Genomic DNA, 27,699 nt, shown 5'->3' on the forward strand with positions numbered 1-27,699 from the left:
CACAAAAGGCGCTGTTTCATTCCTTATAATTAAAATGAATCCGTTTCTTCAGACAAACTTGCTATCTATCAAAGCTACAAGCAATTTGATCGCTGCAGAGTAAATTCTGAGTGCTTTGGTTCTGTAGCAGCACAGGAAGGCAGATTATGACACCCCACGGTTCGACATGTACGGCGAGCGATGGGGGCAACAAAGCCGGAGATAATGCGGAGTCGATCTTCATTCCCCAAGCCATATCATCACGTGACATACCCACTCAACGCGTAGCGGGTGTCACGTCACGGCGCGAACGGGACACGAACTTTCATTAATTGGAGCGCAGTTGGCTTCCCGCGACACCAGCATTGCCGCCCCAAACCTCCCGACCAACAAGCATTTCAATTTCACTTTACGCTTCGGTCAAGCACATCTGCATTTCTCTCTCGTGATATATGAGCAGTCACAATGCCTGAAGCCGTCACCACGCCCCAGAAGCGGGTTCTGGGCGAGGCAACGAACAATCCTCGCAGCAGCGGTCTTAAGTCACCAACGGCGCTGAAGAAACGCAAGCTTGAAAATGGACCTTCTTTCAGAAGCAGTCAGGGTACTCAGGCCCAGCGAAAGGTTCCCGGCTCGAGTCAACCACAGAAGAGCCAGTTCGAGGAGGAAGTTCTCGAGAAATTGACCCAGGACATGAATGGGTTGAAGCAAAACAATTCAGAAAAGGATCAGCAGTGGGAGCGACCGCCGCTCGGTGTGTTCGATGCTTCGAAGGATAATATCTGTTTCCAACAGATCGATGCGGAAGAGGGTGCAATCCACGGAGGGAAGACCGCGGTTCGTCTTTTTGGAGTCACCGAGGTATGGTTGCGCAGTTGTCCTTCTCTCTGGTACTTGCTTATTTTCTTCAATAGGCCGGTCAATCCGTCTTGCTTCATGTCACTGGTTTCCAACACTATCTATATATTGCGGCGCCTGTCAACTTCACGAAAGATGATTGCGAGCCCTACCGAGCGTTCCTCGAAAGTCGGATCGGACAGTTTCAACCCACAATTCAGTCGGTACAAATAACGATGAGAGAAAACATTTATGGCTTCCAAGGCAATCAGAAGAGCTACTACCTCAAGATCACTGTCACAGAGCCCAAGCACATCAGCAGATTGCGGGGAGCTTTGGAGAGCGGAGGTGCGCAGAGTCTCAACTATAAGGGACTCTGGAATAACTCAGAAGGCGGTATCCTCACATTCGACAACATCCAATACCTCCTCCGCTTTATGATTGACGTGGACATCTCGGGCATGTCATGGGTCGAGGCAAAGGCGGGAAAGTACCGGCTGTTCGGTCCTCGTGAGAAGATATCGAACTGCCAGATTGAAGCGAGTATAGATTATCGCGATCTGATCTCGCATCATCCGACCGGCGAGTGGGCTAAGATGGCACCCCTTCGCATCCTGTCTTTCGATATTGAATGCGCCGGTCGTAAGGGAATCTTCCCGGAACCGAATCAGGACCCGGTCATCCAAATTGCGAATGTTGTTACCCGCTACGGAGAGTCGAAGCCTTTCATTCGCAATGTTTTCGTCTTGGATACATGCAGTCTTATCGTCAACACTCAGGTTTTGGAGTTCCAGGATGAGTCCAAGATGCTCATGGCCTGGCGCGACTTTGTGGAGAAAGTAGATCCAGACGTCATCATTGGATATAACATAGCCAACTTCGACTTTCCATATCTTCTGGATCGTGCCAAACATCTGAAGTGTACTGGCTTTCCTTATTGGACTCGACTCAATGGCGTGGCGTCTCAAGCCAAGGAAACAAACTTTTCCAGCAAACAAATGGGTAATCGTGACACGAAGTCGACAAACACCAACGGCAGAATCCAATTAGATCTTCTCCAGCTGGTACAGAGAGATCATCACCTGCGAAGTTATACACTGAACTCCGTTTCCTACGAGTTTCTAGGAGAACAGAAGGAAGATGTGCATCACACAATGATCACCGAGCTATATAACGGCACCCCGGATTCCAGGCGACGTTTAGCGGTTTACTGTTTGAAAGATGCCTATTTGCCACAAAGACTGATGGACAAGCTCATGTGCTTGGTCAACTATACTGAGATGGCAAGAGTCACGGGTGTTCCTTTCAACTTCTTGTTGTCACGAGGTCAACAGGTCAAGTTCATCAGTCAGCTCTTCCGAAAGGCGCTGGAGCAACAGCTTGTCATTCCCAACATGAAATCCACAGATGAGCAGGACTATGAGGGTGCGACTGTCATTGAGCCTGTTAGAGGCTACTATGGCGTACCAATCGCTACTCTCGATTTCGCATCGCTATATCCTTCTATTATTCAAGCGCACAATCTCTGCTACACCACATTACTGAACAAGAATAGTGTAGAGCGACTCAAGCTCAAAAAAGATGAAGACTATATTGTGACACCAAATGGAGATATGTTCGCTACAGCCAACGTTCGCAAAGGTCTTCTATCGCAAATTCTTGAGGAGTTGTTGACAGCTAGAAAGCGGGCAAAGAAGGAACTTGCCGTGGAGACTGATCCATTTAAGAAGGCAGTCCTGAATGGAAGACAGCTTGCTCTGAAGATCAGTGCCAACAGTGTTTACGGTCTTACGGGTGCAACTGTCGGAAAGCTACCATGCTTGGCTATCGCTAGTAGCACAACTAGTTACGGACGTCAAATGATCGAGAAAACGAAGCAGGAAGTTGAAGCCAGATACACCATTGCAAATGGTTATTCTCATGATGCCAAGGTCATTTACGGAGACACTGACTCTGTTATGGTCAAATTCGGCGTTGATTCTCTGGAGGAAGCAATGAAGCTTGGACAAGAGGCATCTGAGTTTGTCTCTTCGAAGTTCTTGAAACCCATCAAGCTTGAATTCGAAAAGGTCTATTTCCCTTATCTCCTGATCAACAAGAAGCGGTATGCTGGTCTGTATTGGACGAATCCCAAGAAATACGACAAGATGGACACCAAGGGCATTGAGACTGTCCGCCGTGACAATTGCTTGTTGGTGCAAAATGTCATCGAGACAGTGTTGCACAAAATCCTGATTGACAGAGACATCGATGGCGCTCAAGAGTAAGATTCGTTCCTACGGTTACAATCATCTTGCTAATATTCCCCGCAGCTATGTCAAGGACACTATTTCGGATCTTCTGCAAAACAAAATCGATATGTCTAAACTGGTCATTACGAAAGCCCTTTCAAAGGATGCATATACAGCAAAGCAAGCACACGTGGAGCTTGCCGAGCGCATGAGGAAGCGTGATGCAGGTTCAGCACCTACTCTTGGAGATCGTGTCGCATATGTCATTGTGAAGGGTGCTGGTGGCTCGAAGAACTACGAACGATCTGAGGACCCCATCTATGTCTTGGAGAACAACATCCCCATCGACACCAAGTACTACCTTGACAACCAGCTCGCTAATCCTCTCGGCCGTATTTTCGAGCCCATTCTTGGAGAGAAGAAGGCCAATCAGCTTCTGACTGGTGAACACACCCGATCCATCTCTGTCGCGGCACCGACTATGGGAGGCTTGATGAAGTTTGCGAAGAAGACCCAAACCTGCTTGGGCTGCAAGAAACCCCTGTCAGGGAAAGAAGAAATGGCCGGTGCAGTGTGTGAGTACTGTCGTCCTCGTCTAGGTGAACTCTACACCAGATCTTTGAACAAGGTCTCGGACCTGGAGGTCCGCTTTGGGCGTCTGTGGACGCAATGTCAGCGGTGCCAAGGCAGTTTGCACTGTGAGGTTATTTGCTCGTCTCGCGACTGTCCTATTTTCTATATGCGAATGAAGGCGAAGAAGGATGTTGAAGACTCCCAAAAAGAGCTGGCTCGATTTGATTTTGATGCTGGTGCATGGTGATCGATGATATCTGGGCTTGGTATTTGTTAAAGGGTTTGTATATCTACTTGATCGTCTGCTTGGACCTGGGAGCAACGGCGTATTGGAGAATGGCTCGAAGTCATGATAGTCTTTAGATAGCATCACAGCCGGGTACGGCCATTTTCTCTAGAGACTGAATAATTCACCTTATATTCTTGACACACGATAATTTCAAGCAGATTGGCATGGACTGGGATTCCAAGTTCAAGCTGGAGCCATGACTGACCTACTAAAGGACGGTTGGGACGGCGGTTGGCTGGATCGGATAATTGTCCCTAACTGGTTTAGTGTCTGGATCTTTCTTTCCATCTAGCGTGCTTTGTCATCCATTGTTTCTCTTTCTTTCGTCCTCGGGAAATGGAAATGGAAGATGAAGTATATCGATCCAGGCTCCTTGCTAGCTCGTTACCCAAGGAATCAACTGTCTCGTGACTTACAATATAGCCTTGTGGCTGTATAGTTTACGACACATGCCTCTTATCGCACGATGACAGCATGCAAGTCTCTCAGCGGCGACGAGACGGTTGCACTGAGTGCAGGAGGAAGAAAGTCAAAGTAGCCTCATCCTTATCAATTAAAGCCTGGAAAGCCCTGACTAACTATTGCCTACAGTGCGACTTGCAGAAGCCTGTATGCACACGATGCCAGCGCTATCCTAAGGGCTGCATATACAATCTAAGTGTCGTTGGCCAGGGAGTGGAACCTCGCCCGGCGAGACAGCAGCTCAGTGCCTCTCGCATAGGAGTTGCAGTTGATCGACAGGATCAATTGAGCATCATCAAGAGCCTAGAGGCATTGGCCAATCAACCATCACTTCATTTCTCGCCAGCCCTGTCGTCCGAACAATCCAGATTTTTCATGCACATATTCGCCACGGAAACAGCACCCAGGCTATTCCCTGCAGCGCCCGATCTGTTTCTACAGCGAATGATCAGTGCCTCGCTGCAGACACCTCATCTTTTATATGCGCTACTAGCCGCAGCCTGCAGCCATCACAGCCGGCTGGTGCAGGATGCGAGTCCGTCGTCCAAGATAGCGTGTTTGAAATTCACAAACCTTGCCATCTCCAGCCTGCGGTCGACGATTGGCGAGTCAAGCCAGAGATTATCTACCGAGACAGTCGCCACAGCAATGGCATTATGCACAAATGACGTCTGTAATGGTAACATGCACGTCTGGAGGACGCATCTCAGCGGAGTCAGGCAGCTATTAAATGCTTTCTTAGCCCAGGAGAGATCTCGCTGGGTACAGGACTCGTATATCCATTCGCTAGTCAAATGGTTCACGACGCTGAATTTAATAGCGAGCCTGTCGGGACAGAGCCACACAGCATTCGCCTCCGAGGCCGCACAGGAGCCTTTGAATGATATTCTTGGTCAGAGCTCCGGGTATATCGATGATGTCTGCGGTTATTCACTGGAATTAGTCCCTTGTTTGACTCAAGTATCCCATCTCATCCAGCAACAACGCATGACTGCGAGTACCTCAGACGATATGCCACAAGATGAATTGGTCTTGCAGCAAAGCCAGCTCCTCGAGAACGAACTCTTCCTATTGCTTGACAGTACTGTCTCCGACGTAACCATGAAAAGCAAAGGAGAACTTGCTTTGGAACTACAACACACACATCGCGCCTTTGTTCATACCGCTCTACTGCATCTACACCGCCGTGTTCAAAAGTTGCCGATCAGCCACCCGAAAGTCAGAGCCGATATTGCGGGTATCATTCGTGCCATCCAAGACATCCGCCCATTCTCAGCGGCGAATATCCTCATTCTCTGGCCTGTCTTCAGCGCTGGTTGTGAGACGGGTTCGTCTAGCGAACGCTCCATCATTCAAGGAAGGATGGCCAACATGCAGAGTCTTGGAATGGGGAATTTTACAAGGGCTCGGGAGCTATTGAACCTGTTCTGGGCATCAGGGACGCCCTTGCAATGGGATGCGTTTTTCGCACAGCTTGGGCTGGAGTTGGTCCTGTTTTAGGTGGACTGCCTGTCCGGAACAAGAGGTATGTTGATGTTTTGGGTACGGAATATTGCTTTCCTCGTGCCTCATGACCAGAAGGTATTATACTGCACAGCAAGGCCTTTACCCACTCACGTACCCGCAATGCAAATAATACTTGCTATTATATGCGGTAAGTGTACGGCCTCGGCATTTACACCAATCAGGTTCATCCCATCCAAAAGACCCGTATAAAAGTCACACCTAGTAAAATCTCAATCCATTCCTCACTATTTACAATGATCTATCTCGCTCCTATCGGGGACACGATCTTGCTACATCACTTCTGGTTACCCAGGCCAGAGCCTCACACAATGGGCAATTTCTCATACTCCTCCCGCATAAACACCCTCCAAGCCGCCAATCCACGCTCCAACACCTCCCGTTCCGGTACATAGCCGACACGCACATAGCCCTTGAAATCAACACTCTCACCAAAGCATCTACCCCCGGGCACCAGCATAACGCCGGTTGTCTCCATCAGTCGCTCACAAAGCACCACCTCGTCAACAGGGCTTCCCTGCCGATTCACAAACTTGACAAACGCTGTCGTGCCCGCCTGCGGTCTCACCCATTGCACCGCCCAGCTGAACTCTTTCAGAAACGTCGCAAGAACATCCAAGTTCGTTCTCGCAAGATCCAGGTTCCTGGACAATAGATTTTCTACACACGGAGAACCCAACGCGCGCGTCGCGATCTCGTCATCAACCTGGCTCACCGAGATAAGGGTATAATCACGACTCGAGGCGCATGCCTCAATGATGCTCTGATTCCGGGACGCAATCCACCCAATCCGCAAACCCGCCAGACTAAAAGCCTTACTCATCGACCCCGTGGAGACAAGATTCTCATAGTCGAACTCCAGGATCGAGGGCGGAGAAGTCTCTCCCTGCGGCAGGGAGTGGAACATCGGGCGATAGACCTCATCACAATGAACGATAAGGTTATGTTCCCGGGCGATCTCGACGACACTGCGCAGGAAGTCGCGGTGAACGACCGCGCCCGTGGGGTTTTGGGGGTTACTTCAATACATCATTAACAACACACCCTCCTTGTCTTCCGGTTCGAGAGGGATGGGAGAACTCACTTGAGGATAATCACCTTCGTGTTCGCGCGAATCAACCCCCGCAGCTCCTGCAAATCCAGAGCCCACCCCTTCTCGGCCGAAGAGCGCCACAGGCTCACCTCCGCACCGAGCGACTCGGGAACCGAGTACAATTGCTGGTACGTCGGGTAGTGGCAGATAACATGGTCACCCGGTCCGACCTGCGTATACAGGGCCAGAAAATTGGCATGGATGGCGCCGGTGGTTACAAGCACCTGCTCCGCGGTGATGCCTGCGGGAGCTGCGCCCTGCTGCTGCTGGCCGTGTCCTTGCAAGGCGACGCCAGAACCCTGATAGAGCTTCGCAATATTCGCTCGCAGCCCGGCGGATCCACGGATGGCGCCGTACGTCTGCTTGCGGGAGAAATCGATGAGTGGTGGGACGTCTGCCGATGAGGCGCCGGAAAATTGGAGGATGTCGTTCAACGAGATAGAGGCGCAGCATGTCTCTGCGAGGTTGTGCTGGGCGTCGTTCTCGTAGAGGTCCATCCACTGTTGGTCATGTATTGCTGTCGTTAGTATGGCATCCGATGGTCTGCGGGTGGAAGGGGAGTCATACCCGTTCGACGCTGAATTCTGCGAGTTTCACCATGGTAGCTGGGTTTGGGGGTATTGTTCGATCGGATCCGTTGAGAATGAGCTCTGCAAGGAAACAAATTCAATTTGAGAATACGGAGATGCGTGAGGATGTTGCTTTATATAAGTTTTTGCGAGTCGAGGTCCTTGCCGTGGCTCCGTGGAGCAACCATGCTTCGGATGGTTTGGATGCTGTTGGACGACGTGATTGGTTGAATCGCCTACACTGCCGGATTGGGTTAGGATTGTCTGTGGACTCGGGACCTCATCTTCGTTATCGATAAGGCGCGCCCAGGAGACCTGCCTAGGAGACAAGTGGGTCTATAGCAGCAAAGTCACCAACATCAGAGATTTGAGTCATTAGAAGAATCTGAGAACCTTGACTCGCTACAGATCAGGGAGGGTCCATAGAAGGATCAAGTCAGGCTCTCTTGGACGGACGGTGTCTAATCATGAGTAGCAATCGACTAGTAGCAGGTACAGATTTTGCAGGAATGACAGAGTACCTTCAAGACCGCGCAATACAGACATCTCACTACCGCATTTTATCTCTACCAAATTCTACTAATTGCCAGTGACAGCACTTTTAACAGTGTCAGTCATCGCCTATAGTAAGTCTGAACATAAATCAAAGGCTACCAACAAGAATAGACAATTCATGAGTACCCTCACTCTACTGTATGATACCTTGCCTACAATAAGTTTACTCCGTCTACATATTTTCATCCCATGAGGCCAAGAACTTCAATGCACACCCCGGGATAGAGCATTACAGCAGCACAGACCAGAACACAATATTAAGCAGTAAATCTTTAAGCAATAGTGTGTTCAACAGTAGCAAAGCACGGTCGGTAGAGCACTGCTAGTACAAGGTTTACAGTTACTGTAGGCTGTAGGGAAGCCTAACACTGCAATAAAAATCAAAGAACCAAGACGCAAATTCATCAGGAAGTACCAAGTATAAGCCTGTTTATCAGATTTTAAACCCCAGGTCGCCTGTCAATCCGCTAAATAATCTTTATGTTGGATCAAAAGATGCGCCTAACATCCCCAGCAAGATAGTCCCATAACCAGAGTCAAGCCAAGAAGGCGAAATGTTGAATGTGAAACCAAAGCGCTAATCCTTAGCATTTCTGCACACATCTATTAGCCGAAGAAACAGACAATGATTGCAAAAGTAGAAAGAGAGACTTACTCAGTGGGGAAAGTTCAAATCCCAGAAGCGTGGATACTGCATCGATCGCGACACACGGTGAAAGAAGCCGAGAAGCACAGCATATCCATCATCTGCCGCGTGCATCCCAGCTTACTGTGCACGGCCCGCACGCTCTCATATCCACCAGAGCCCAGACACCAAGATTTCAAGAGAACACGGAGCGTCTCCTGCACAGCTCACGCAGATCATAGTTCGCCAGATACGGGCGCACGGGGTCATCGTAGTTGAGCATGCAGATGCGCGCCAGGTGGTCGGCGATGTGTTGGTCGAGCTGGCGCCAGCGCACCAGGGCCCAGCCGCGGCGGAAGATCGAGAGGATGTAGACGGGGATCGGGTTCAGGTCCAGCTCGACGGGGAGGTAGGGCCCGTTGTTGAGGTCGATGGCCAGGAAGGCGCGGCCGACGCGGATCTCGATGTGCAGGAAGCGGATCCGCTCGTTGGTCTCCCAGTCCGGAAAGATCTCGGCCACGAGGGCGCAGGCGGAGCCGCGGTAGTTGTAGGATTCCAGGCGCTTGGTGTTGACGCGGATGATGACGCGCTTGGGCTCGTCGTCCTTGAGGAGTTCGTCGCGGATTTCCGCGGTGGTGCCGATGAAGGCCATGTTCTGAGGATGAGGGAGGATGTGGGGTGGATTAATAAACAGAGGCAAGAGGTGTGAACAGGGGAGGCGTTGAGGATTCTGCTGGTGCTTGGTAGATGAAGAAGTTATCAGTCGATGGACAAGGAGAACTTGTTCCTGGTGTTTTGACTGAATAGTGACCTCACTTTCGATCGATGTACAGCCTGAAAGAAAAGTAACGCCAGATTCAAAGGCCTCCCTCAACACTGATAGGCAACTCTCTGCCATGTAGGCTGCAATGAGTCTGTTGAACTATTAATCACGTTGAAATATAACTCGCGTTGAACTATTAAATTGCGACTGATACTACCTCGTGCAAAGATTATTTAATTAGTGCATGAAAGAGATGGCTTTGCAAATACAAAAAAGTAGACAGGCATACGAGGTTATGAATCTCAGCAAATATTTACCCAAGCCCAGGTCTTTAGTTCCTCATGGTTGGTCTATCTTCTCAGTATGTAGATCTTGCCCTCCCAGAAACAAGCTACATAGACCCCAACAACCCTGGGAAAGACGGATACCCTCCGGAAGGCGAAGTGTACAATCCCCCTGCGTCATCATATAGCGATGGCCACAGGCCCATTGAGACCAAGTCCTCCTGAGGAAGGCTATCTAGCTCTCCTACCATAGGCCTACCCTCCCAGCACAATGTACACCCGTTTGCATCATGCTTGTCTTCAGAGCTCCATCGGTAGACATTCGGTACATCTCTGTAACCAGTCCACGGGTAGTCCTCAGTTACCATCTCCGTCAACATCCGTAATATGTCCTTGTTCACAATGATGACGTGCAGCATAGGCAAGCGGGACTTGATTGTTTGCCTCGCCTGTGCCGATAGGCCAATCCCTTCCACGCAGTCAGGGGTGTCTTGCACCGGAACCGAGTCTGCGAGAAGGTCAAAGACGTCTCGCAGTATTTCAGCTTGTGTCCAGCGTTCAGATAGAACCGCAAGAATAACCGTACATGTTCTAATAGACTTAGTAATTTCTGAAGATTGGAATGACGTTGATCTTTTTGAGGGTGGTGTTGCCCAGAGGCAGTATAGCAAGATTATGCCTGTGCCAAATTGGCTCAAAAGCTGCGACCCAAACTGTCAGATTCCGAATGCTCCCTGAGTTGACCGTATTTACTTACTCCAGGCCAAAGCTGCGCCGTCTGGCGTCTCTTCAAGTACACCCAAAATGTGTGCAGAATATTAGAGCATGCTTTGATACAGCGCTCGCTAACGAATCCACAGAGATTCTCTTTGGTCGGTCGATATAATATAAGAATGGTATAGTTATACAGCATACCCACCCAGCCTTCACTCGTATAACCTTCAGAGGCGGGATCGCTATGAGGTTGCAATTGCATTTTCCACTGGTCAAGCGCTTCCAGCATATGCAAGCGCCAATTGTGATGTGCCGCAAAACGGTGTTCATAGTCTGTGCGCATCATAATGCCGAGAATTCGCGATTGGATTCTTCTGCCCCGAAGCAGATGTAATGCGGATGAGACTTGCGTTATACGAGGCGTTGATTCGGTCTCGTCCGGCCGTTCGCTCCTTGAGGCCCAGGCTTTTATTTCGTCGTCATTCAGGTTCGCAAAAGGCTATTGATATGATAAGTATCGTATGACCAGCATTGAAAAAGCGACACGTGTACCTCGACTTGGATGTTCTCATCGGCGAGGCTGCAGGGAACATGGTAGATCCAGCTAAGTAGACGATCGATGGCGTAGGCGGACCAAAATACCCGACGTCGTATCTGTAAATCAAGCAAAGCCGATTCGTCCCGGGCATTGCTCGTCGGCTGGTTCATGTGCAGTTGTGCGATCACGCAACAACGCATAGCAGCGGAGATCATTGTGAGAACCGTTTGTGACGATGGGGAATGGAGAGCATGCAATGTGCAAAGCAGGTAGGCCTGCACATGTAATACCGGATCGAGACATGAAAAAACATTCCCGAGCAATGGCATAGCCAAGGAGTATAAAGCCTGTGTCAATGCTCAGTCTTATTCCACGATAGGCAAGAACTGACCTACCTGCGAAGTCCTCATGTCCTCCGGGGACACTTGTGGAGCAATCAGCAGACTTACCGCAAAAGCCTACCAGACACGTTCAGTACACATAATCAAACAAGGGGTGTCGCTCAACTAACCATCTTCACGAAGAATTCCTTCCATTTCTCTACAGCCGGGAGTGGCTGGCTCGAACGTTTGGCAAATCGCCATGCCCCGTACCAGCTGATGAACGTTTCTTCATGGAGGAACGGGTATCTAGGATTGACGCGTTCTAGGAAGATCCTAATGAGCTTATCCTGAGCGACTGTTGAGATACCCGTCTCATCGTACTCGACTGCCCCAACTGACAGCCCGGTAGGAGAAGGCTGTGTAGGTGGCGTGAGGATAGTGAGTGACGGCGTGCTCTGCGCCCGGATGCTTTCAGCATGTATAGGATTAACCGCGATGGGTGAGTTTTCCGCAGGTGTATCTCGCTGCAACCGAGGCTGAATTCTATCAAACCCTGACGCTGTTCCTGCAACATTGGCAGACGAGGACATCCCATATGCTTCAACGGTGGCGCGGGTATTCTGTCCGGTGGATTCTCGCTCGGCTTCGAGCTCGAGTATGCGTTCCTCAAGAGCCCGTGCATACCTGCAAGATTCAGTCAAGACTTCAGCTCGTAAGTTTCCAAGATCTGCTCACTCTGGATTGACTCGACTCTCCCTTGGCGGTTTTTGGCTCGCGACACAAGCTACACAAATCGCTCACCGGTTAGAGGAAAGAAACACATCGTTCTTTTGTACTTGCCGGCATGTGCTTGGACACAGTTACTGCATGGTCGCGACTGGCTGCACTGGTCATAATGTCAATAGCTCGACTATATATCACTAAGGTGTATGCATACTTTCTGCTTGCGAGCACGACAGCGCCTGCATGCTAGGAGTGCCGGTCTTGGCTTTGCAGCAATTCTCCCCCCCTCTTCGGGGTGGTCATCAGCACTATCTGACGCATCCATTAGTTGAATTCATTGTTTTTGTGCAAGCTGCGAATCTCAACTCATAAGTCTTGACTTGGCATTTCTTTTGAAATGTTGTTCGGCCTTCTCATCGGCAGTTGCGATCCTCCAATCTTGAAATGAGCTATTCCCTTTGCGGAAGATGATGACTCAGTCTTGCGATGCAATATATTTGCCTTATCTATAAGGCACAAAGTTGCAAATTGCGGGGTTGTGGAGTAGAAAGCGAAAGGTGATCAATAAACTAAGAATGCAAAGTATAACATGGATATCATTTTGTATGTACATTATCTCCGCCTACCCCTGCTTGTTCTTCCTAAATGATCCCAGTTGATAATAGAAATCGATCACAGAGGAGGAGGGTTCAGGTCAAGACCCTTGACGGACAACTTAAAGGCATCGTTTCGTGAATAGTGCCCGGTAACATCAAGATCCAGCTTTCCTCTTTCGCAGTCATCCAAATCGATCTCCGAGATAGAGACAGCGGCTTCGAGAGCCGGGTCATTCAAGTCATCCGGGCTTGCAGCATCATCCGTGCAGACTTCCCAGATCGGCTCGCGGAGCACCTCCCCAAGAGGGCCGATGATACAAGAGCCACCCCGCGAGATATATTCGTCACCATTCTCAACTGCCTCCTGAGAAGAAGTACCCGTGATCCAACCAGGAAGCTCACGGCGCCGCACGCATTGGTTAGCGGTGAGAACAAATGTGCGGCCTTCGCCAGCAATGGTCCGAACAAGAGGCAGCCAGGTATCGCGGCTATCCGCTGTAGGTGCTAGGTAAATGTTGACACCTTGTGCGTAGAGGCTCTGGCGAAGCATAGGCATAAAGCTTTCCCAGCAAATAGCGGCACCGATCGTCAGCTTGACGCCATTGAGCTCGGTAGTGATGGCCTTCAGGGTGGACGGCGAGCCCTGTGCCCAGATAAGACGCTCAGAAGCAGTCTAAAGAATATTAATACTGCTCCACTGAGGATCAATTTAAAAATTTGGTTTTAGACCCACCGGCATGACCTTTCTTCTCTTTCCAAGCATACCATCGCGGGGATCGACGTAAACAGCAGAGCAGTACAGGCTGCCTCCCGCTCTTTCAATCACACCGCATGCGATGAAGACGCCCGTCTCCCGGGCAATCCTCTCAAGGGTCTCACGAGTGCCGTCACCACGGTAATCCTTACCCCGCGGGAGAGGGAGTTTCCGATCGACCCAGTCATCACCAGCGCCGGTTGGGGTGTCACCGAGATCGACGGCGGAGTTAAAATACTCTAGAAACTGATCGCGGCCGTGAGGTTGGCGGAAGCCGACCGCTGTGCCGAAATCGCATGTCCTCGGATAGCCACCCAAGTAGGCTTCCGGAAATAGAATCAAGTGAACGCCACGAGCCGCTGCGTGGCGGGTTACCCGGTGCAAAGCATCCAAGGTAGTGGCAAGGGATGACTGGGTGCTCGCTTGCGCGACAGCAACTGTGATTTTGCGAGGCATTGTGAAGGCTGATGGGTAATCTGTTCACCTTCGACATGTGACGTGGACTGGCGTGGTATATAAAGAGAAGAGGGGGTTCTAGCCTTCGGATATAGGGCCCCGTCGGAGGCTTGTCGGCGAACTCACTCCGATGAACCACGCGACGGGAGTTGCGGATGCTGCGGGTACAATTCTCCACTGTGGGTGCTTGTCTTCGTACGCTTTCGTATTAAGGTTGAGCCATGATTGCTCCAGAGCCTTATGCTTGTTGACTCATCTTCTTGAAGGCGTGGGGGTCAATCTTGGAATCGTTGAGATACCCAGAAAAACGTAATAAGTTTAATACTATGTGACAATAGACTGGAACCAATTGGGCAACCATAGTAAACTCCACCAGCAATTAGATACGAAGATATCTTATCGGACCGGCCATAATATGTCACGGAATGTTCACCTGACAGCCAGCACTGCTTCGATTTGTTGCCACCATCGAAAAAGAGCATAGAGCAACGGCAAACGAGTCTTGAAAGTGCGGTTACCTGACTCTTAAGAAACATAATTAGTCGCTGTTCTCGACAATCTGGGGTGTGACGCTCAACCCACGACACCTGCAAATTTGCAAGCCCTTCAATGTCTGGAGCTCACAGACAGTGTATTTGACCTTTCGCCTTCATGAGAAGATACCTTCATGGATCAAAGGCATCATGGTTTTGGAGCTGAGTCGCGAATTGACGAATCCTGCCTGGTCCAAGGGGTTGAACTCACTAGGTACCTGGGAGCAAGATTGTACCTGCCATTTTGATGCATGATAAGCGGCGTAAAAGAAGGGAATTAGTTCGAGTCAAGCTAAGAAAAGTCATAGAAGAGATTGAAAGGCTAGGGAAACAAGTGAACAAAGGTTGTCAGGTTATCTGGTGGATTGAGAGTTTCTGTGGAGTGGAAAGGTAGGTAGAATATTCGTCACAGGGAGGTGAGACTACTCAGAAAAGAAGGCATAGTCTCCAGCTTTGACATCCGATCACGTGGACATTTCCCTTGCCTCTACCATGATCACTCTACATAATTTCCCTCTTCAAAGTCTCTTAGCTACTTATCAATTAGACTCTCTCTTGGATGAAGATTATGGTTGCCTGGAGTCCGGTGTAGCCACGATCCTACAAGGTTATATTACTGCATCGCCTATCCAAGATGAATGGAATCAGGAATGGTAAGTACTGTTAAGCATCAGCCCAGCGATATACATACAAGCTAACAGATTGTGAGTACAGAAAGAGCTTCGTATTTCACGGTAAAATCCTCTCCTCAAAATCGAGGGATCCCAAGCCAGAATTTCATTCATCAAACCAACTCCGAGAAAAGCCCTTTGTTCAAAACCCCGGCCATAATATACCCCTGTCGATGTCGACATACTATTGCTAAAGCCTGTTACGTTTCAAGGCTGGCTCCGATGCGACGGATAAAGGGGGCAACCAACAAAAGTGACATTGTTCTGCAATGGCAATTTCTCGGCCACAGAAAGCTTTTGCTTGCATGCAAATAAGACGGAGTTCCGCGATCCATGCATGCCAAGGTCGTCGCGACAGGGTCGAAGAGGTTTTCCCGCGGCCGCATTGCGTCTTCGTCAGCTGCACGCTTGGCTGTTGTGACCGGACATGGTATTAACTCACTAGGTGTTCGTGCGGAGATATCGGGAAACCCCAAATTTGCACGGGATTGGTAAAAGAACTTTCCCCAAAGCATAGTGATGATGACCCGTGACTCATTGTTGAACTTGACTACGATTAGTGTCTAGGCAATCGGTAGCCAAGTACTCGGCCGATACCGCTATCGACTCATAACTACTGCACGTCGACTTCTAGGATTGGATTTTAGTTATCAAGAGACATGGCATTGTTTCGCTACAAAAGAGCAGAAATAGCGCCTTGAAGCTCTTGAGTTAAGATCGAGCATTTTCAATCAGCTTTGTTCAAGCATCGAGATTTCTTTTTCCTGCGCCAGCAGCAACCATGACCAAAACCGTCGAAGATGATATCTCGACATCTACTACAGACTCTGTGGTGAAGCCGCCCCCAGATGGCGGAGCCATGGCATGGACTCAGTCTGCCATGGGCCACCTCGTCTGCTTCAACACCTGGGGCTATCTCGCCAGCTACGGGGTCTTCCAGTCCTACTACCAAACCCACCTCGGGGTATCTGAGTCCGCAATCTCCTGGGTCGGGTCCATCCAGATGTTTCTGATCTTCTTCGTGGGCACCTTTTCCGGACGAGCGCTGGACGCAGGCTATTTCCGTCACGTCTTCTGCGCCGGCGCATTCCTGCAGATTCTGGGCGTCTTCATGACATCGCTCTCCACCCAATACTGGCAGCTCTTTCTCGCCCAGGGACTCTGCACGGGTTTAGGCAGCGGCCTCCAGTTCTGCCCCGCAATGGGTCTAGTGGCCACTTATTTCGACAAACGCCGCGTATTTGCGGTGGCCTGCTGTCTGGTCGGCAGCGGGACAGGGGGCATGGTCTTCCCCGGGCTGGTCAAGGGCCTGCTCCCCGTGCTTGGATTTGGCTGGACCCTGCGCGTGGTGGGGTTCGTCATGCTTGCCACCACGATCCCTGCCGTTGCGCTCTTTCGCACTCGTCTGCCCCCGCGTAAGTCGGGCCCCCTCGTGGAGCTGTCCGCCTTCCGCGACGAGCCAATCTATACCTTTTTCATTCTGGCCATCTGGCTCAACTTCTGGGGCATGTACTTTGCAGTCTACTATGTGGGTGCCTTTGGCCGCAGCGTGATCGGACTCACATACTCCGACTCAACGAACTTGATCATAGTGCTCAACGCGGCCGCCAGCCTCGGACGCCTGATCCCCGCGTACTTTGCATCTTTCCACTTGGGCCCGCTGAACACCGTCATTCCTCTCTCGGTGGCCTCGAGCGTGCTGATGTTCTGTTGGGCGGCCGTGCACTCCACCGCGGGGCTCTACACGTTCGCCGTACTTTACGGATTCTGCGCCAATGCGGTCCAGGGGCTCTGGCCACCCACACTCTCCAGCCTGATCACGGACCTCAGTAAAGCTGGCACGAGGATCGGCATGGGCTTCACGATCATGAGCTTTGCATGTTTGACCGGACCTCCGTTGGGTGGCGCTCTCGTTGCCAAGGCCCATGGTTACATCGGAACCCAGGTGTGGGCGGGAGTAGTCATCTTACTAGGTGCGATGGTGCTGTTGGGGGCGAGGATCTCGAAGACCGGATGGCGCGTCAAGGTCAAGATCTGAGACCATGGCCTTGCTCTCGGAAAAAGAGGAACAGGTACGGTAAGAGTTAGAGTAGACTCGGGATAGGATTTGCCGGTGGAAAAATGTGGGGTTGCGTGAAAGCACGTTGTGGAAAATCGAACGAATGTTTTGGTATCAAGTATTATACCGAATCCCACATAATTAGATATGCATAGACTATGCACAACAACCCGCTATAGTCCAATTCTGTCTACAACGCACATGTGGCCGGTAAAAGTATTAGGCCGAGATTCGAAAATTAGAGCGATCTTCAAAATATTTAATGCTAAAAATATCCAGGGGGAGGGGAAAGATGCCTGCATGCCAAGCCGTTCCCCGCTGCCTGCCATAAGGCGTTCTGGAGCTCCTGGCGGCATGCACGGTAACCATGTCACCTCCGACTCCGATTATTCCGGCTCGACGCGGAATTAGAGTAATGTGAAACGGGGAAGAGTCCGGGGAAACAATGCGCATCAGCCGACGGACGATCCCTAAATTCTGCCTTTCTTTCTATTTTAGCCGAGCAAAGACCCTTCAAGCCTTAAGAGAACCTTTAGGCCAAAAATAGGGTCAATAGGGCAGAAGGATCAGGGACCAATCATGATCTCGAAGAGCGCAGATGCCACAATCTGCCAAGGAAATGGTATGCCGATGGCATCAATCATGTCGTCTCGGGTCGCATATTGCTGCCTTGACTGTGGATTGGAATCGCAGTGAGGGCTAGTCTCTAGCGCTTACTCTGGGGCTTTGCAGCTATGCTACTCCAGGATGCTGTACGAAGTGCTAGGCCCCTGTGGCGCCGATGATCGTCTTCAAAGCTGAAATGATGCTATTCCGGTCAGCTTAGTCGGGTAAATGTTCGCCCAGGAGGGTGATCAATCGGTTCTGGGGATCTGAGCGTTGAAGATGAATGTCGGTGAGTAAGCCCGTGTATCATGTCAATTGTCCTCTAGAGACCAGCAATCAGTGTGTCATGCGTTTGTACATGCCTTGACAAAACCCCGGGCCAGTAGCTGTCAGGCACATCAGGCTCTCATAATTATCGAAGCAGTAATTGCGGTCATACGTACCACGAGGAACAGAACCTGACTCGCGATGGACGGGACAAGACTTGGAGCGGAGACTTTCCCAAGGGCTTATTCAATCAAGACTCCTCGGGCTGCATAGCGGAGTTTTACTGGATCTTTGCTGCATGTACACTGAGCCAATCATGGACCCGTTTCGTTTTCACACTTAAAACTCGAGTAGTTTGTCACGGGCCGCTATCGTATCCGTGGCAAATGATGCTTCACTCACCACGTTTCCAGTTGCGAAGGCTAGGATCATGTTCCTGGCTCGGTCAGCCGAGTCTAGATGTGAAGAGACAGCCACCGGACTAGGATGAGACAATCGATTAACGTAATTGTCATTGCTCATATCTCTAACTGGCGTGCTCTATCAGATGGCGCTTATGCTTGTTACCTTGATATTCTCAGCCTTTCGGTGTGCCGCGCAAATTCAGGTGTAATTCAAAATCGCCCATCGTGCAATCAATGCATGTATGTGGCATTTTTTCCACCTGAGCAAGTATGATCCTTTCGTCGGAAATTGCAGCATATTGTTGTTGGTCATGAAGATCTTCTTGGCAATGGATGCCGACAGTGAGAATGAACGAGGCATCCTTGAAACTCCGAATTGCTCACATTGCAAGAACCGCACTCCTTGTTCGGAAAATGCATATGGAGAAGAGACGGTCGTGTTGAAAGCGGGGTCTTGGCGATCATAACGGGTGGTCAGAGTATGGTCATGAATATCTGTGGTTCTATTCTGGGTACCTCGTGAAAAGGGATATCAGGTTTCCCCGAAGGGGTCTGTACGCATCAGAGAGTAGCATAAATAGTCCTACTCTGTACATACTTAGAGCCACTTCATAGTGAGCACACATCAATAAACCTTCACTTTCTGGTACCAAGTTTTACTATGGGTAGCTCACAGTCATCTCATTCTGATCCCAATATGGGTGATATCGTCATAGTCGGAGCTGGTGCGAGTGGCATTTCAGTTCTGCTGCATTTGATTGAGAAAGTCAAGAATGGGAAAAGCTTGCCGCCTATCACTGTGATTGAGAAGGATACGCGTTTTGGTCCTGGGTTAGCATATTCTTCTCTTTGCTCGGGCACTATCATCAACATGCACACCGACACAATGGGGTTATACTTTGATGACCCCAAGCACTTCTCGCGTTGGAGGAGCGAGCTGGAGAATGGGCCATTTCCATCCCGAGACATCTATGGAGAATACCTCGAAGACATGTCACACCGAGCACTCAATGCGGCCCAGCAGCTAGGGATGAGCGTTTCTTTCGTTCACGATGAAGTGACCGATATTGAGCGCCAGAACGATCAGTCATTTGTCTTGACTTTAAGTAGCGGTGGGCAATGTCTTGCAGGTCAGGTCGTGATGGCACCAGGCAATTTCACCTCTACCACATATACACATCTCATGAATCAACCACAATTTCTCGCGAGTCCATGGCCCACGGAAAGCCTGAAGAGCATCCCTGCCGATGCTCCGGTTTTGGTCATTGGATCCCGCCTGTCGGCTGTTGACACCGCTATAGCCCTTGCTCAAAATGGCCACCAAGGCCCAATCACATTCATGTCACGCAGTGGGCGAGTGCCTACAGTCCAAGGGGACCCTGAGCCTTTTCCCCGCCGATATGCTCTTCACATCCTTGCACGAGAGATCGAAGCAAATCCAAGTGACGCTCTAATCAAGTTCATGACATGCTTGATGGATGAGATTGATTACATCAACAATGGCGATTGGAGCTGGTTCCAGAAACATGCCTCCCCACTTCAAGAACTGCAAGCTGACATGAAGGCCGCACGGGATGGCAGCGCTCACTGGCAGACCGTTCTTCGCCACACCGCACCTGTCATCGAGAGATATTGGAGCTGTTTACCAGTGGCAAGTCAGAAATTATTCTTGGATAAATTCTTTAGTCCTTGGATGAGATATCGCCACGGGATGCCCATACAAAACGCCCAAAAGATCTTGGACCTGATGGAAAAGTCCCAGCTAAACGTCGTCGCTGGTGAAAGGGTCGATTGGGACCCTAAAAAGAAGGTTTTCGTCGCGACCACTTCATCAGGACTGATTGAAGCACCATATGTCGTCGAGGCTACAGGTCAGGAATGTCACCTCGACCGGATTTCATCCCCATTGATTCGGTCGCTTGTTACCAAAGGCCTCTTCAAGCCTCATCCAACAGGCGGAGTGGATGTCAATTTTGACACTTTCGAAGCAGCACCCGGATTGTATATTATGGGAACGCTAACGCGAGGCACACACTTCTATGTGAGCGCCATTGATCGTGTTGCGGCGCATGCTGCGCGAATTGCAGATGCGTTGACCCAAGATCCTCGGGCAAAATCTTTGCATGTGGCTATTCTCCTGGGGTCCGACTTTTTATCCCACATAATAGCCAGTGGCCTCATTCCGAAGCTTTTGTCTCAAGGGCACATGCCTTTTATTTTCATTTGTCCGGAAGAACAAGGGTCAACGACCCTCAGGGGTTCGTCGCTCGCCCGGCGAGAATCGCATTTCTTCGAAGTTGAGCTCATGCGAGATCATTTTCAACCCTTCCTGCAGGCCCAAAATCTCAAGGACAGGAGATGTATGACTATTGAGCAGATGAAGTCCACGTATGGACTGTTCGTGCAGGACATATCTTCAGTAGATGATAAAACGTTTTTGAACACGCTCAAGCATCATTTCATCGACGTGGGACTTTCGCTGAGGGGCAGTGACCGCGCTCGAAAGATTGCTGGCAGTCATTTTTCTTCGGAGTCTGGATATCTTCTCAATCTGAAGCCCACATTCCGGCGGGCGTCTAACGGCAGGGCCTCCAGAAAAACACCCATCTGCTATCAGATTACCGTTGTGAGTGAGGCAGAAGATCTGAGTGAATTGAGTGAGACTCACTACAAGAGCATCGACTTGCTCCAAGATTCGGACGACAGCAAAGATCATGCTTTTGATCAAGTTGTGCAGGGGGTGCTACAGGTTATCGAGTCGCTGAGTCGTGGGAAAGGGTTGCCTACAACTGAGTCGACGCGAAAGCATTTCACCGGAAAGCATTCTAGGGGGCTTTCCCACGATGAGGCCTCAGTCTGGAGTCAGGACTTTGTTGTCAGCACCTTGGTAGACTCATTCGCATCACCTGGAAAGAAGCAAGAACTGAGCGCGTACCTGGACGAGGTTGTTCGTACTTGGTATGCAGAACAGGCTAATGCAGAGAAAAGGAATTGAGTCAAGATGTGAGAGGCTTCTCCAAGGAATGTCTGACCACCTAGGTAGGTGGTAGTGTGAATGTTAAACGGTTCCTTGAGGAAGCGCGGCAACAGTGCGGCAGAAGCTTCCCGCGATTGCTGTCACTTCCCCTCTTTTCTGTCCCGTCCAGTGCACACATGAGATGATTCAATTTCCCATTTCTGCTCAGTACCGTCCATTTCAGCGAGCTTTAAGAGCTATTACTTTCGCTTCAGCCTTTTCTCAACGATAACCAACTTGAACATACTAGCTTAAATGTCTTGCTTGGTTCCTTTCTCATTTGTTATGACTACCCGGACTCAATTCTATCCTATACCACGTCCCGTGACCATTAGACTATTGGACGTTATGCATTCTCTCCCTCAAGGCACTAGTGTAGAGTGAGGGTCTCTCAAATAGCTGCTATGGCTTGAATAGCCCAAAGGCTTGCATGCTAAGTTTATACTGCCTTTGTCCCACGTGTAGTGGTGGTGCTCTCCACTGACAGTCAGTCGGGTTTTGATAGGGGTTCCGAACAAAACAACTAACAGCTACCCTGATGTTAAAGTTGCTAGCCATCTCACTGACCCCGATAACGGCATGCCTATCCCACACAGGGACAGTTTGATCAGACCGAGACGCACTGATCCCCTCTTTAAGCTTGATCATGCAAGTGGGGTATGGTCTAGAGCACGTCTTCGCTTCCCGCGCTGATGCCATTCGCACTATCTCATCGTGATAACAGCCGATCTTCGATTGTTGCGGCCGTTTCCTTTGAATTATTATATAAAGCCTGCGTACAGTCAAGGGAATCATGAAGTTCGCAATTGTTCCTGAGTCTTTGATGGTTCTGCTCAATCGCGGTCCCTTCTCGTCAGATCAATGGGCATGGCTCTCCGTCAGAGGCATAGCAAGGAGTTCCTGGACCAAGTCACAGAGCTCGAGCAGAATGAGATCTGTCTAGTCGATGCAGATGCTGAGAAGGCGCTGGTAAGATCTCTGTCGTTTTTCGATCAAATATGAACCTTGAAGCTCATGGAATATTAGGTATGGCGTCTGGATGCGATATTCCTTGTTGTTGGGTTTCTGGGATATGCTTTTAAGTACCTCGACCAGACCAACATTGTAAGTCGACCATGTCTTTCACTAAGTCTAAGGCCAAAGCTAAGAACAATTAATCAGAGCAATGCATACGTTTCTGGCATGCAAACAGACCTAAAGCTTTATGGAAACGAGCTAAATTATTTCACCACGTTTTTCAAGTGAGTATTTTCTCTACACTAATTGACCCATGCTGATCGGATTTAGCATCGGCTACATGGTCATGCTTTATCCCTCATGCATTATAATTTCTCATATCGGACCAGCGATTTGGCTGCCTACATGTGAGGTCAGGGATAATCCTTCGGGCGCAATTTACATGCAGCGAGTTAATGTAAGGAATTAGGTTCTTTGGGGAATCTTTACGTGCTGTTTGTCCACTGCCACGTCTGCGAAGCAGGTAACAGCTCATGCCCTAGATGTATTTTCCAGGATTGGTTGAAAGTCTAACAGAACAAGGTCTATGGCCTTCGCTTCCTCATTGGGTTCTGCGAAGGCGCTACCTGGCCGGGATACTTTACTATCATCAGGTATGATCTTTCTACCTCGTTAGCCAACACAAATACTGAGGCAATCACTCCTAGTCAATGGTATCTTCCGCATGAGATGGCATTGCGCATGAGTCTTTACAACATGGCTCAACCAGTCGGTGCTATGCTTTCCGGAGCACTGCAAGGTGCACTCTCCACAAATCTGAACGGTTCGCTTGGAAGAAGCGGCTGGCAATGGGCTTTCATCATCAATGTGAGTTAAAGCTCGTGTCATTCATGCTAGTGAGACTAAACGCATTCGCTGAACAGGGAATATGCACGATTACTGTTGCCCTTCTTGCCTATGTAGCAGTGCCTGGATTTGTACGCAACCTGACCTCCGGGTTGCTGATGTACCACTAACACGATCAACAGCCGGAAAGACAAAATCCACTCTCCAAGATATATCTCAAGTCCCGACACATCGGTGAGCTAGTCTACATGGCATCTCCTGAAAGACCGACAACCTGATATGTGCAAAGAAACTGCTCTTGCGCGCACGCGTCGTGTCGGCCGGAGCCCACAAGTTGGGATCACGCCCAGAACCTTCCTTCGCGCCTTGAGATTCTGGCATCTTTGGCTATTCTCTAGTATGTTCTTCAACTTATCTACACAGGATAGCAAGGAAGCTGATTAAGTCTCAGTTGCATGGTGCATTGGCACGGGGACGACCCCAACGAACTATTTCAATCTTTGGCTCAAATCCTTGACCAACACTGATGGAACGAAAAAATAGTAAACCAACTCATCACCCCATCAATATCTCAGGTGCTGACTCCCACAATTTAGCTCAGTTGCTATGCTCAATTATCTGCCCATTATTGGCCAAGCGATTCAACTCGTCGCGGAGATCCTCTTCAGTGGTTTCAGCGATTTCTTTGGCACCAGACTTCCGTTTCTGCTTTTGCATGCCGTGAGCACCCCCCCGAGAGAGATCTCTCATCTTATCGCCATGTAAAACACTGAATATAAATATAGGTAATCAACATTACATCCCTCATAATTCTGGTCATTCGCCCGAGCAGCGAGTCTGCTTACATGGTTGGATGGTACATGAACTACATCGGAGCGTAAGTGAATCAACAGGGGACAGCAATTGATCCCTTTCCCCGCCCTGACAACCGAAATCCGCTCGAAACTGACCGGGGAGAAATCCAGCGTCTCCACAATGCTGCTATGCGCATGGGCAACTGCGCACCTCGAGACAGAACCTCAAGTCCGAACAGTTTTATTCGCCACCGGCACACTTTTCTCATATCTCCTCAGCGCATTCCTTCCCATTGCCGCCTACCCCGCCGAGGAAGCACCTCACTGGCGCATTGGCGCAAAATTGTACCTGGCTCTCTCGATATTAGCAGCTATTCTTTTCGTCACTATACATTTTGCTTTCAAGTGGGAGAAGCACACGAAGCAAACGAGGGAGGGTGACCAAGTATCCGGTCAGGAGCGTGGCGATCAACAGAAGGAGCGCTCTGAGTCCGGAGATGAGGTGTAAGGTCCGTTGCCATGGCTGTCCGCCCGGCTAGGCTACCCTGCTGATTGAGGTATTGTGTCGCTTCCTTGGCCTGATATCACATCATTGTATTGTCCTTCTTGGACATGATTCTCGATCAATGTGACATGATGCAGCTTTATCAAAGCTTGTCTCAAGGAGCCCAGTATCAACAATCGACTCTGATTCCCCATTTCCAAGAAGGACTTTGAATGCTGTTTAATGTTGGCCGTGACATGAGAATACTTAGAACCTAGATATAAACACTAGCTTACCAAATACAACAATATTATGTCTCTAGAGGCTGGATCATGTTGTCTAATTATGGAATTCGAGCAAATCGTTGAGCGCCGACGTCGCGTCTTCCCAGACAGAGCACGGCCCCGCGTCTTACAATCACAACCGCGCTCAATCGATTGTTCTTACAAGTCCGCCTACGATCTCAATTCTTCAACATGTCGTAAAGCTAAAGCATGGGCTTGGTATCTGATTGATAAGCACCTAGGCCGGCGTCCAGATTGTCGAGTAGGAAGGTATAATCGTCCCACTCTACAACCCAGAATTATACCGACTAATCCAGTGTCGAAGATGGGATGGGCTGGGAAGCCCGGGCTGGCTGATCTTCATAGAATAAGGGGCTCAGAGTCTGATGGCGTGGGGGAGGGTAGAGTTGAAGATTCTGTTTGCGGGACACTGCGAGGAGATATTTTTAGGTGACCATGTGCGAGTATGAATGCAGGGTCTAGTTGTACAGGTCGGACATGGGGTTGCTAGTAGGAAGAACTAGAAAGTGATAAGGACGTTCAATGGAGATATGAAGGAGATGCTATTCATATCCAGGCACTTAGCAAATAGCATAAAATAGAGTCTCAAGGTAAAGCATCGAGTATGATCTCGAATTTTTAAGTGGGTGGATTGCTAGTCCGTTTTAAAAGCGCGGTTACCCTAGACCGAGTCATAGCCGTTACGTCAGGCCGGAAGATACGCATAGGACATGACCCAGCCTATGTTGTAACCGACAGATCGCCTCCAACGGCGATAAAAACGGATGACGACGGAGATTACAAGCAATCTCTGGAACCTCCCCAGACGATCTTGCTTAACCATGTGGGAAGGGGGTGGTTCCTAAAAATAGCGGGCTGGAAATGCCAAGAGATGAGCAGCATTCTCGGGCCGATCAGCAAAAAGATCTCCCCGCGCCCTTAATCCAACTTCACTCCTTGGTTCAGATCCTGTCGCAATGCCATTATCGAGCCACCCACCACCCTCCATGAATCCCACTGTAGAGGAGGTAGATGACGAGAGTAGACCTAGTCTGGGTAGTGGTAGCGGTGATGTCAACGCCGCGCAGCAGCAGTTGTCATGGGCTGAGGTGTGTAAAAACTTTCCCGAAGATGACCACAGATGCTGGCCATCCTAACCGCCTGCATTGTACGGTATTGTTGAATTTGGCATGTGGAAACTCACCTTCTGGATTGTTTAGGTTTGCGCCCAGCACGAGTCGTTGCTGGCATCACACCTAGCGCTGCTACAGCAGGTCCAGGGCGAAGTTCCGTCCAATGGCGATGCGTCGCGGTTGGTTACCAACATGCTGGAGCGGACGAAAAAACTGATGATGCAGTTCAAGATCATCAAAAGCAAATTTGTGAGTTGTTTGTTTGCTACTTCCCATCGCAGGTATGGGTGGTGTTGACATGGTGCTAACACGCCGTCATAGGGTTCCAGTACGTCACGTTGCTTCCTCCGTCCCGAGAAAGTTTTCTCTGCAGGAAAACTTTTCCAATTGAAGCCATGGATCATCGAGGATGAATCTAACTTTGTGGTAGGAAATCTAAATGCTGAGAAAACCTTGCATTCGAACTCGGGCTCAGATCCGTCATCTTCTCGTCGGACGAGTGATTCGTCCGGAAATGGCCTTCGGGCAAGAGATCGGGTGAAACGGGCACGCGCAGAAGCGAGCGAACGAGACGAGGAGACTAATGCTGCAGTTCTAAATGCAGAGAATATGTCGACCTTTGCTGACCCAGCCCGTCATCACAAACGCAAGCGCTTAATGAAGGTGCTGCCTGGGGGTGAGGACGACGTTAGGAGCATAACTCCGGTGTCGATTGACACGGAGGACATCTCTGAGGAAGTGCAACGAAGGCTGGCTATTCGAGACGAGCAACGCAAACAGCGCAGCAATGCTAAAGCAGAGAAGCGCAAACGGGACAGTATGACCTCAACGGGAAGTGCACCGTCTCCTGGAGGTCCTACGAAGCAACCCAGAAAAAGGATCAAAGCAATAGAATCTTATAACCGATGAAATCATCGGAAAGCACTTCCCAATCCAATCGGACGGCCACTTCTTCGAATCGCACTGGGGCACAATTGTCTAGCCAGACCTAACAAGACGATGGCCCTGTCGCCAGATAGTGCTTCCGTTATTGGACCGGAAGTTCCGACGAGACTCCCAATACGCAATCTGATCGTACCTGGAAGCTTAATTGCGACATCTCTGCAGTGGCTGTTTCGCGGATTGGCTCGATCTGAATTGCAAGCCGCAGCTGGGGTGATCTTGGGTCACCCCCAGACTGTGCTACACTCTGTGTTAAGCTTTCTGCACGGGTACTGTGGCTACAGGGTTGCATCTGGCTGTCATCCTTGAATCAGAATATTCACTTCAGTAGCAGAATCACCTTGAGAGCATCATAACATCGAAATGGTAGCGCGGCCGAGCAAAACCAGCTCGTCCCCCCGCTGTTCTGCTCGATCTTTCTTCTCTTCTCCTTTCCTCTCCAGACTACCCAAAAACAAAAAAAAGGAGTCTCAAAAAAAAAACTGTTTTTGCTTTCAAAATCTGCTTTCAAGTACTCGCGTTGCTTTCAAAACCTGAACTCCAAATCCGTATTACCCTGATCCTAATAGAACACGAAAAAGTTCTATCTGTGTCCCGAAGCATGGCAATCCCCATGAACATAACGGACACGAAGAGAGTTGCGACCTCTTCAGAAGACGACCGCCGCTGTTCTGTCCACGAAAACAATGGTCGCAGTCCACAAGCACACAGACAGCAACCGCAAAACGGCCAGACAACGCGGGGTACCCGACTCCAGTCCCTGCCCAAATCTGCTGGCCAGGGCAGGGACAGAGCCCCTGCTCCTCAAAAACCTC

General features: G+C 49.9%; 10 protein-coding genes across 10 annotated transcripts in view; 7 read left to right on the forward strand and 3 right to left on the reverse strand.

Annotated features, from left to right (window-relative positions):
• Positions 1 to 321: 321 nt before the first annotated feature.
• BO86DRAFT_328230 (DNA-directed DNA polymerase delta POL3) lies at positions 322 to 4,046 on the forward strand. Its single transcript, XM_025668633.1, has 3 exons — positions 322 to 840; positions 894 to 3,079; positions 3,129 to 4,046. Exons 1-3 carry the CDS (start codon positions 445 to 447, stop codon positions 3,865 to 3,867), a joined length of 3,321 nt encoding a protein of 1,106 aa, XP_025533552.1. The 5' UTR covers positions 322 to 444; the 3' UTR covers positions 3,868 to 4,046.
• A 220-nt stretch (positions 4,047 to 4,266) lies between these two features.
• On the forward strand, positions 4,267 to 5,871 carry BO86DRAFT_351667 (transcription factor domain-containing protein; the record flags this gene model as incomplete). Its single annotated transcript, XM_025669440.1, has 2 exons — positions 4,267 to 4,443; positions 4,501 to 5,871. Exons 1-2 carry the CDS (start codon positions 4,384 to 4,386, stop codon positions 5,869 to 5,871), a joined length of 1,431 nt encoding a protein of 476 aa, XP_025533553.1. The 5' UTR covers positions 4,267 to 4,383.
• A 328-nt stretch (positions 5,872 to 6,199) lies between these two features.
• Positions 6,200 to 7,588, reverse strand: BO86DRAFT_301026 (putative aminotransferase; the record flags this gene model as incomplete). The annotated part of the gene is made up of 4 exons (XM_025667471.1): positions 6,200 to 6,914; positions 6,980 to 7,238; positions 7,287 to 7,488; positions 7,556 to 7,588. The coding sequence occupies 4 exons, from the start codon at positions 7,586 to 7,588 to the stop codon at positions 6,200 to 6,202; spliced, it is 1,209 nt and encodes a 402-aa protein (XP_025533554.1).
• Positions 7,589 to 8,933: 1,345 nt separating this feature from the next.
• BO86DRAFT_394432 (uncharacterized protein) lies at positions 8,934 to 9,389 on the reverse strand (the record flags this gene model as incomplete). Its single annotated transcript, XM_025673201.1, has 1 exon — positions 8,934 to 9,389. One exon carries the CDS (start codon positions 9,387 to 9,389, stop codon positions 8,934 to 8,936), a length of 456 nt encoding a protein of 151 aa, XP_025533555.1.
• A 491-nt stretch (positions 9,390 to 9,880) lies between these two features.
• On the reverse strand, positions 9,881 to 14,010 carry BO86DRAFT_444560 (nitrilase). Its single transcript, XM_025676389.1, has 9 exons — positions 13,412 to 14,010; positions 12,759 to 13,351; positions 12,200 to 12,240; positions 12,095 to 12,143; positions 11,548 to 12,043; positions 11,432 to 11,494; positions 11,051 to 11,383; positions 10,542 to 10,997; positions 9,881 to 10,485 (listed from the first exon to the last, which is right to left on the reverse strand). The coding sequence occupies exons 1-9, from the start codon at positions 13,886 to 13,888 to the stop codon at positions 9,892 to 9,894; spliced, it is 3,102 nt and encodes a 1,033-aa protein (XP_025533556.1). The 5' UTR covers positions 13,889 to 14,010; the 3' UTR covers positions 9,881 to 9,891.
• Positions 14,011 to 15,664: 1,654 nt separating this feature from the next.
• On the forward strand, positions 15,665 to 17,261 carry BO86DRAFT_384726 (monocarboxylate permease). Its single transcript, XM_025670947.1, has one exon. The coding sequence runs from the start codon at positions 15,874 to 15,876 to the stop codon at positions 17,128 to 17,130; it is 1,257 nt and encodes a 418-aa protein (XP_025533557.1). The 5' UTR covers positions 15,665 to 15,873; the 3' UTR covers positions 17,131 to 17,261.
• Positions 17,262 to 19,089: 1,828 nt separating this feature from the next.
• BO86DRAFT_351678 (FAD/NAD(P)-binding protein) lies at positions 19,090 to 21,423 on the forward strand (the record flags this gene model as incomplete). The annotated part of the gene is made up of 1 exon (XM_025669441.1): positions 19,090 to 21,423. One exon carries the CDS (start codon positions 19,090 to 19,092, stop codon positions 21,421 to 21,423), a length of 2,334 nt encoding a protein of 777 aa, XP_025533558.1.
• Positions 21,424 to 22,305: 882 nt separating this feature from the next.
• On the forward strand, positions 22,306 to 25,121 carry BO86DRAFT_414737 (MFS general substrate transporter; the record flags this gene model as incomplete). The annotated part of the gene is made up of 15 exons (XM_025674866.1): positions 22,306 to 22,413; positions 22,471 to 22,548; positions 22,606 to 22,685; positions 22,732 to 22,813; positions 22,871 to 22,924; positions 22,984 to 23,054; positions 23,109 to 23,268; positions 23,325 to 23,378; positions 23,430 to 23,481; positions 23,537 to 23,644; positions 23,699 to 23,789; positions 23,844 to 23,967; positions 24,033 to 24,124; positions 24,213 to 24,486; positions 25,107 to 25,121. The coding sequence occupies 15 exons, from the start codon at positions 22,306 to 22,308 to the stop codon at positions 25,119 to 25,121; spliced, it is 1,443 nt and encodes a 480-aa protein (XP_025533559.1).
• Positions 25,122 to 25,793: 672 nt separating this feature from the next.
• Positions 25,794 to 26,910, forward strand: BO86DRAFT_7998 (uncharacterized protein). The gene is made up of 3 exons (XM_025677692.1): positions 25,794 to 25,918; positions 26,030 to 26,195; positions 26,373 to 26,910. Exons 1-3 carry the CDS (start codon positions 25,817 to 25,819, stop codon positions 26,849 to 26,851), a joined length of 747 nt encoding a protein of 248 aa, XP_025533560.1. The 5' UTR covers positions 25,794 to 25,816; the 3' UTR covers positions 26,852 to 26,910.
• A 421-nt stretch (positions 26,911 to 27,331) lies between these two features.
• Positions 27,332 to 27,699, forward strand: part of BO86DRAFT_7987 (uncharacterized protein) — a 1,399-nt gene continuing 1,031 nt past the window's right edge. The window contains exon 1 of the mRNA XM_025677689.1: positions 27,332 to 27,695. Coding sequence (XP_025533561.1) covers positions 27,486 to 27,695 — 210 coding nt within the window. The 5' untranslated portion in view covers positions 27,332 to 27,485. The remainder of the gene's footprint in view (positions 27,696 to 27,699) is intronic.

Source organism: Aspergillus japonicus (genome assembly GCF_003184785.1).
Source record: "Aspergillus japonicus CBS 114.51 unplaced genomic scaffold BO86scaffold_1, whole genome shotgun sequence".
Taxonomy (NCBI): domain Eukaryota; kingdom Fungi; phylum Ascomycota; class Eurotiomycetes; order Eurotiales; family Aspergillaceae; genus Aspergillus; species Aspergillus japonicus.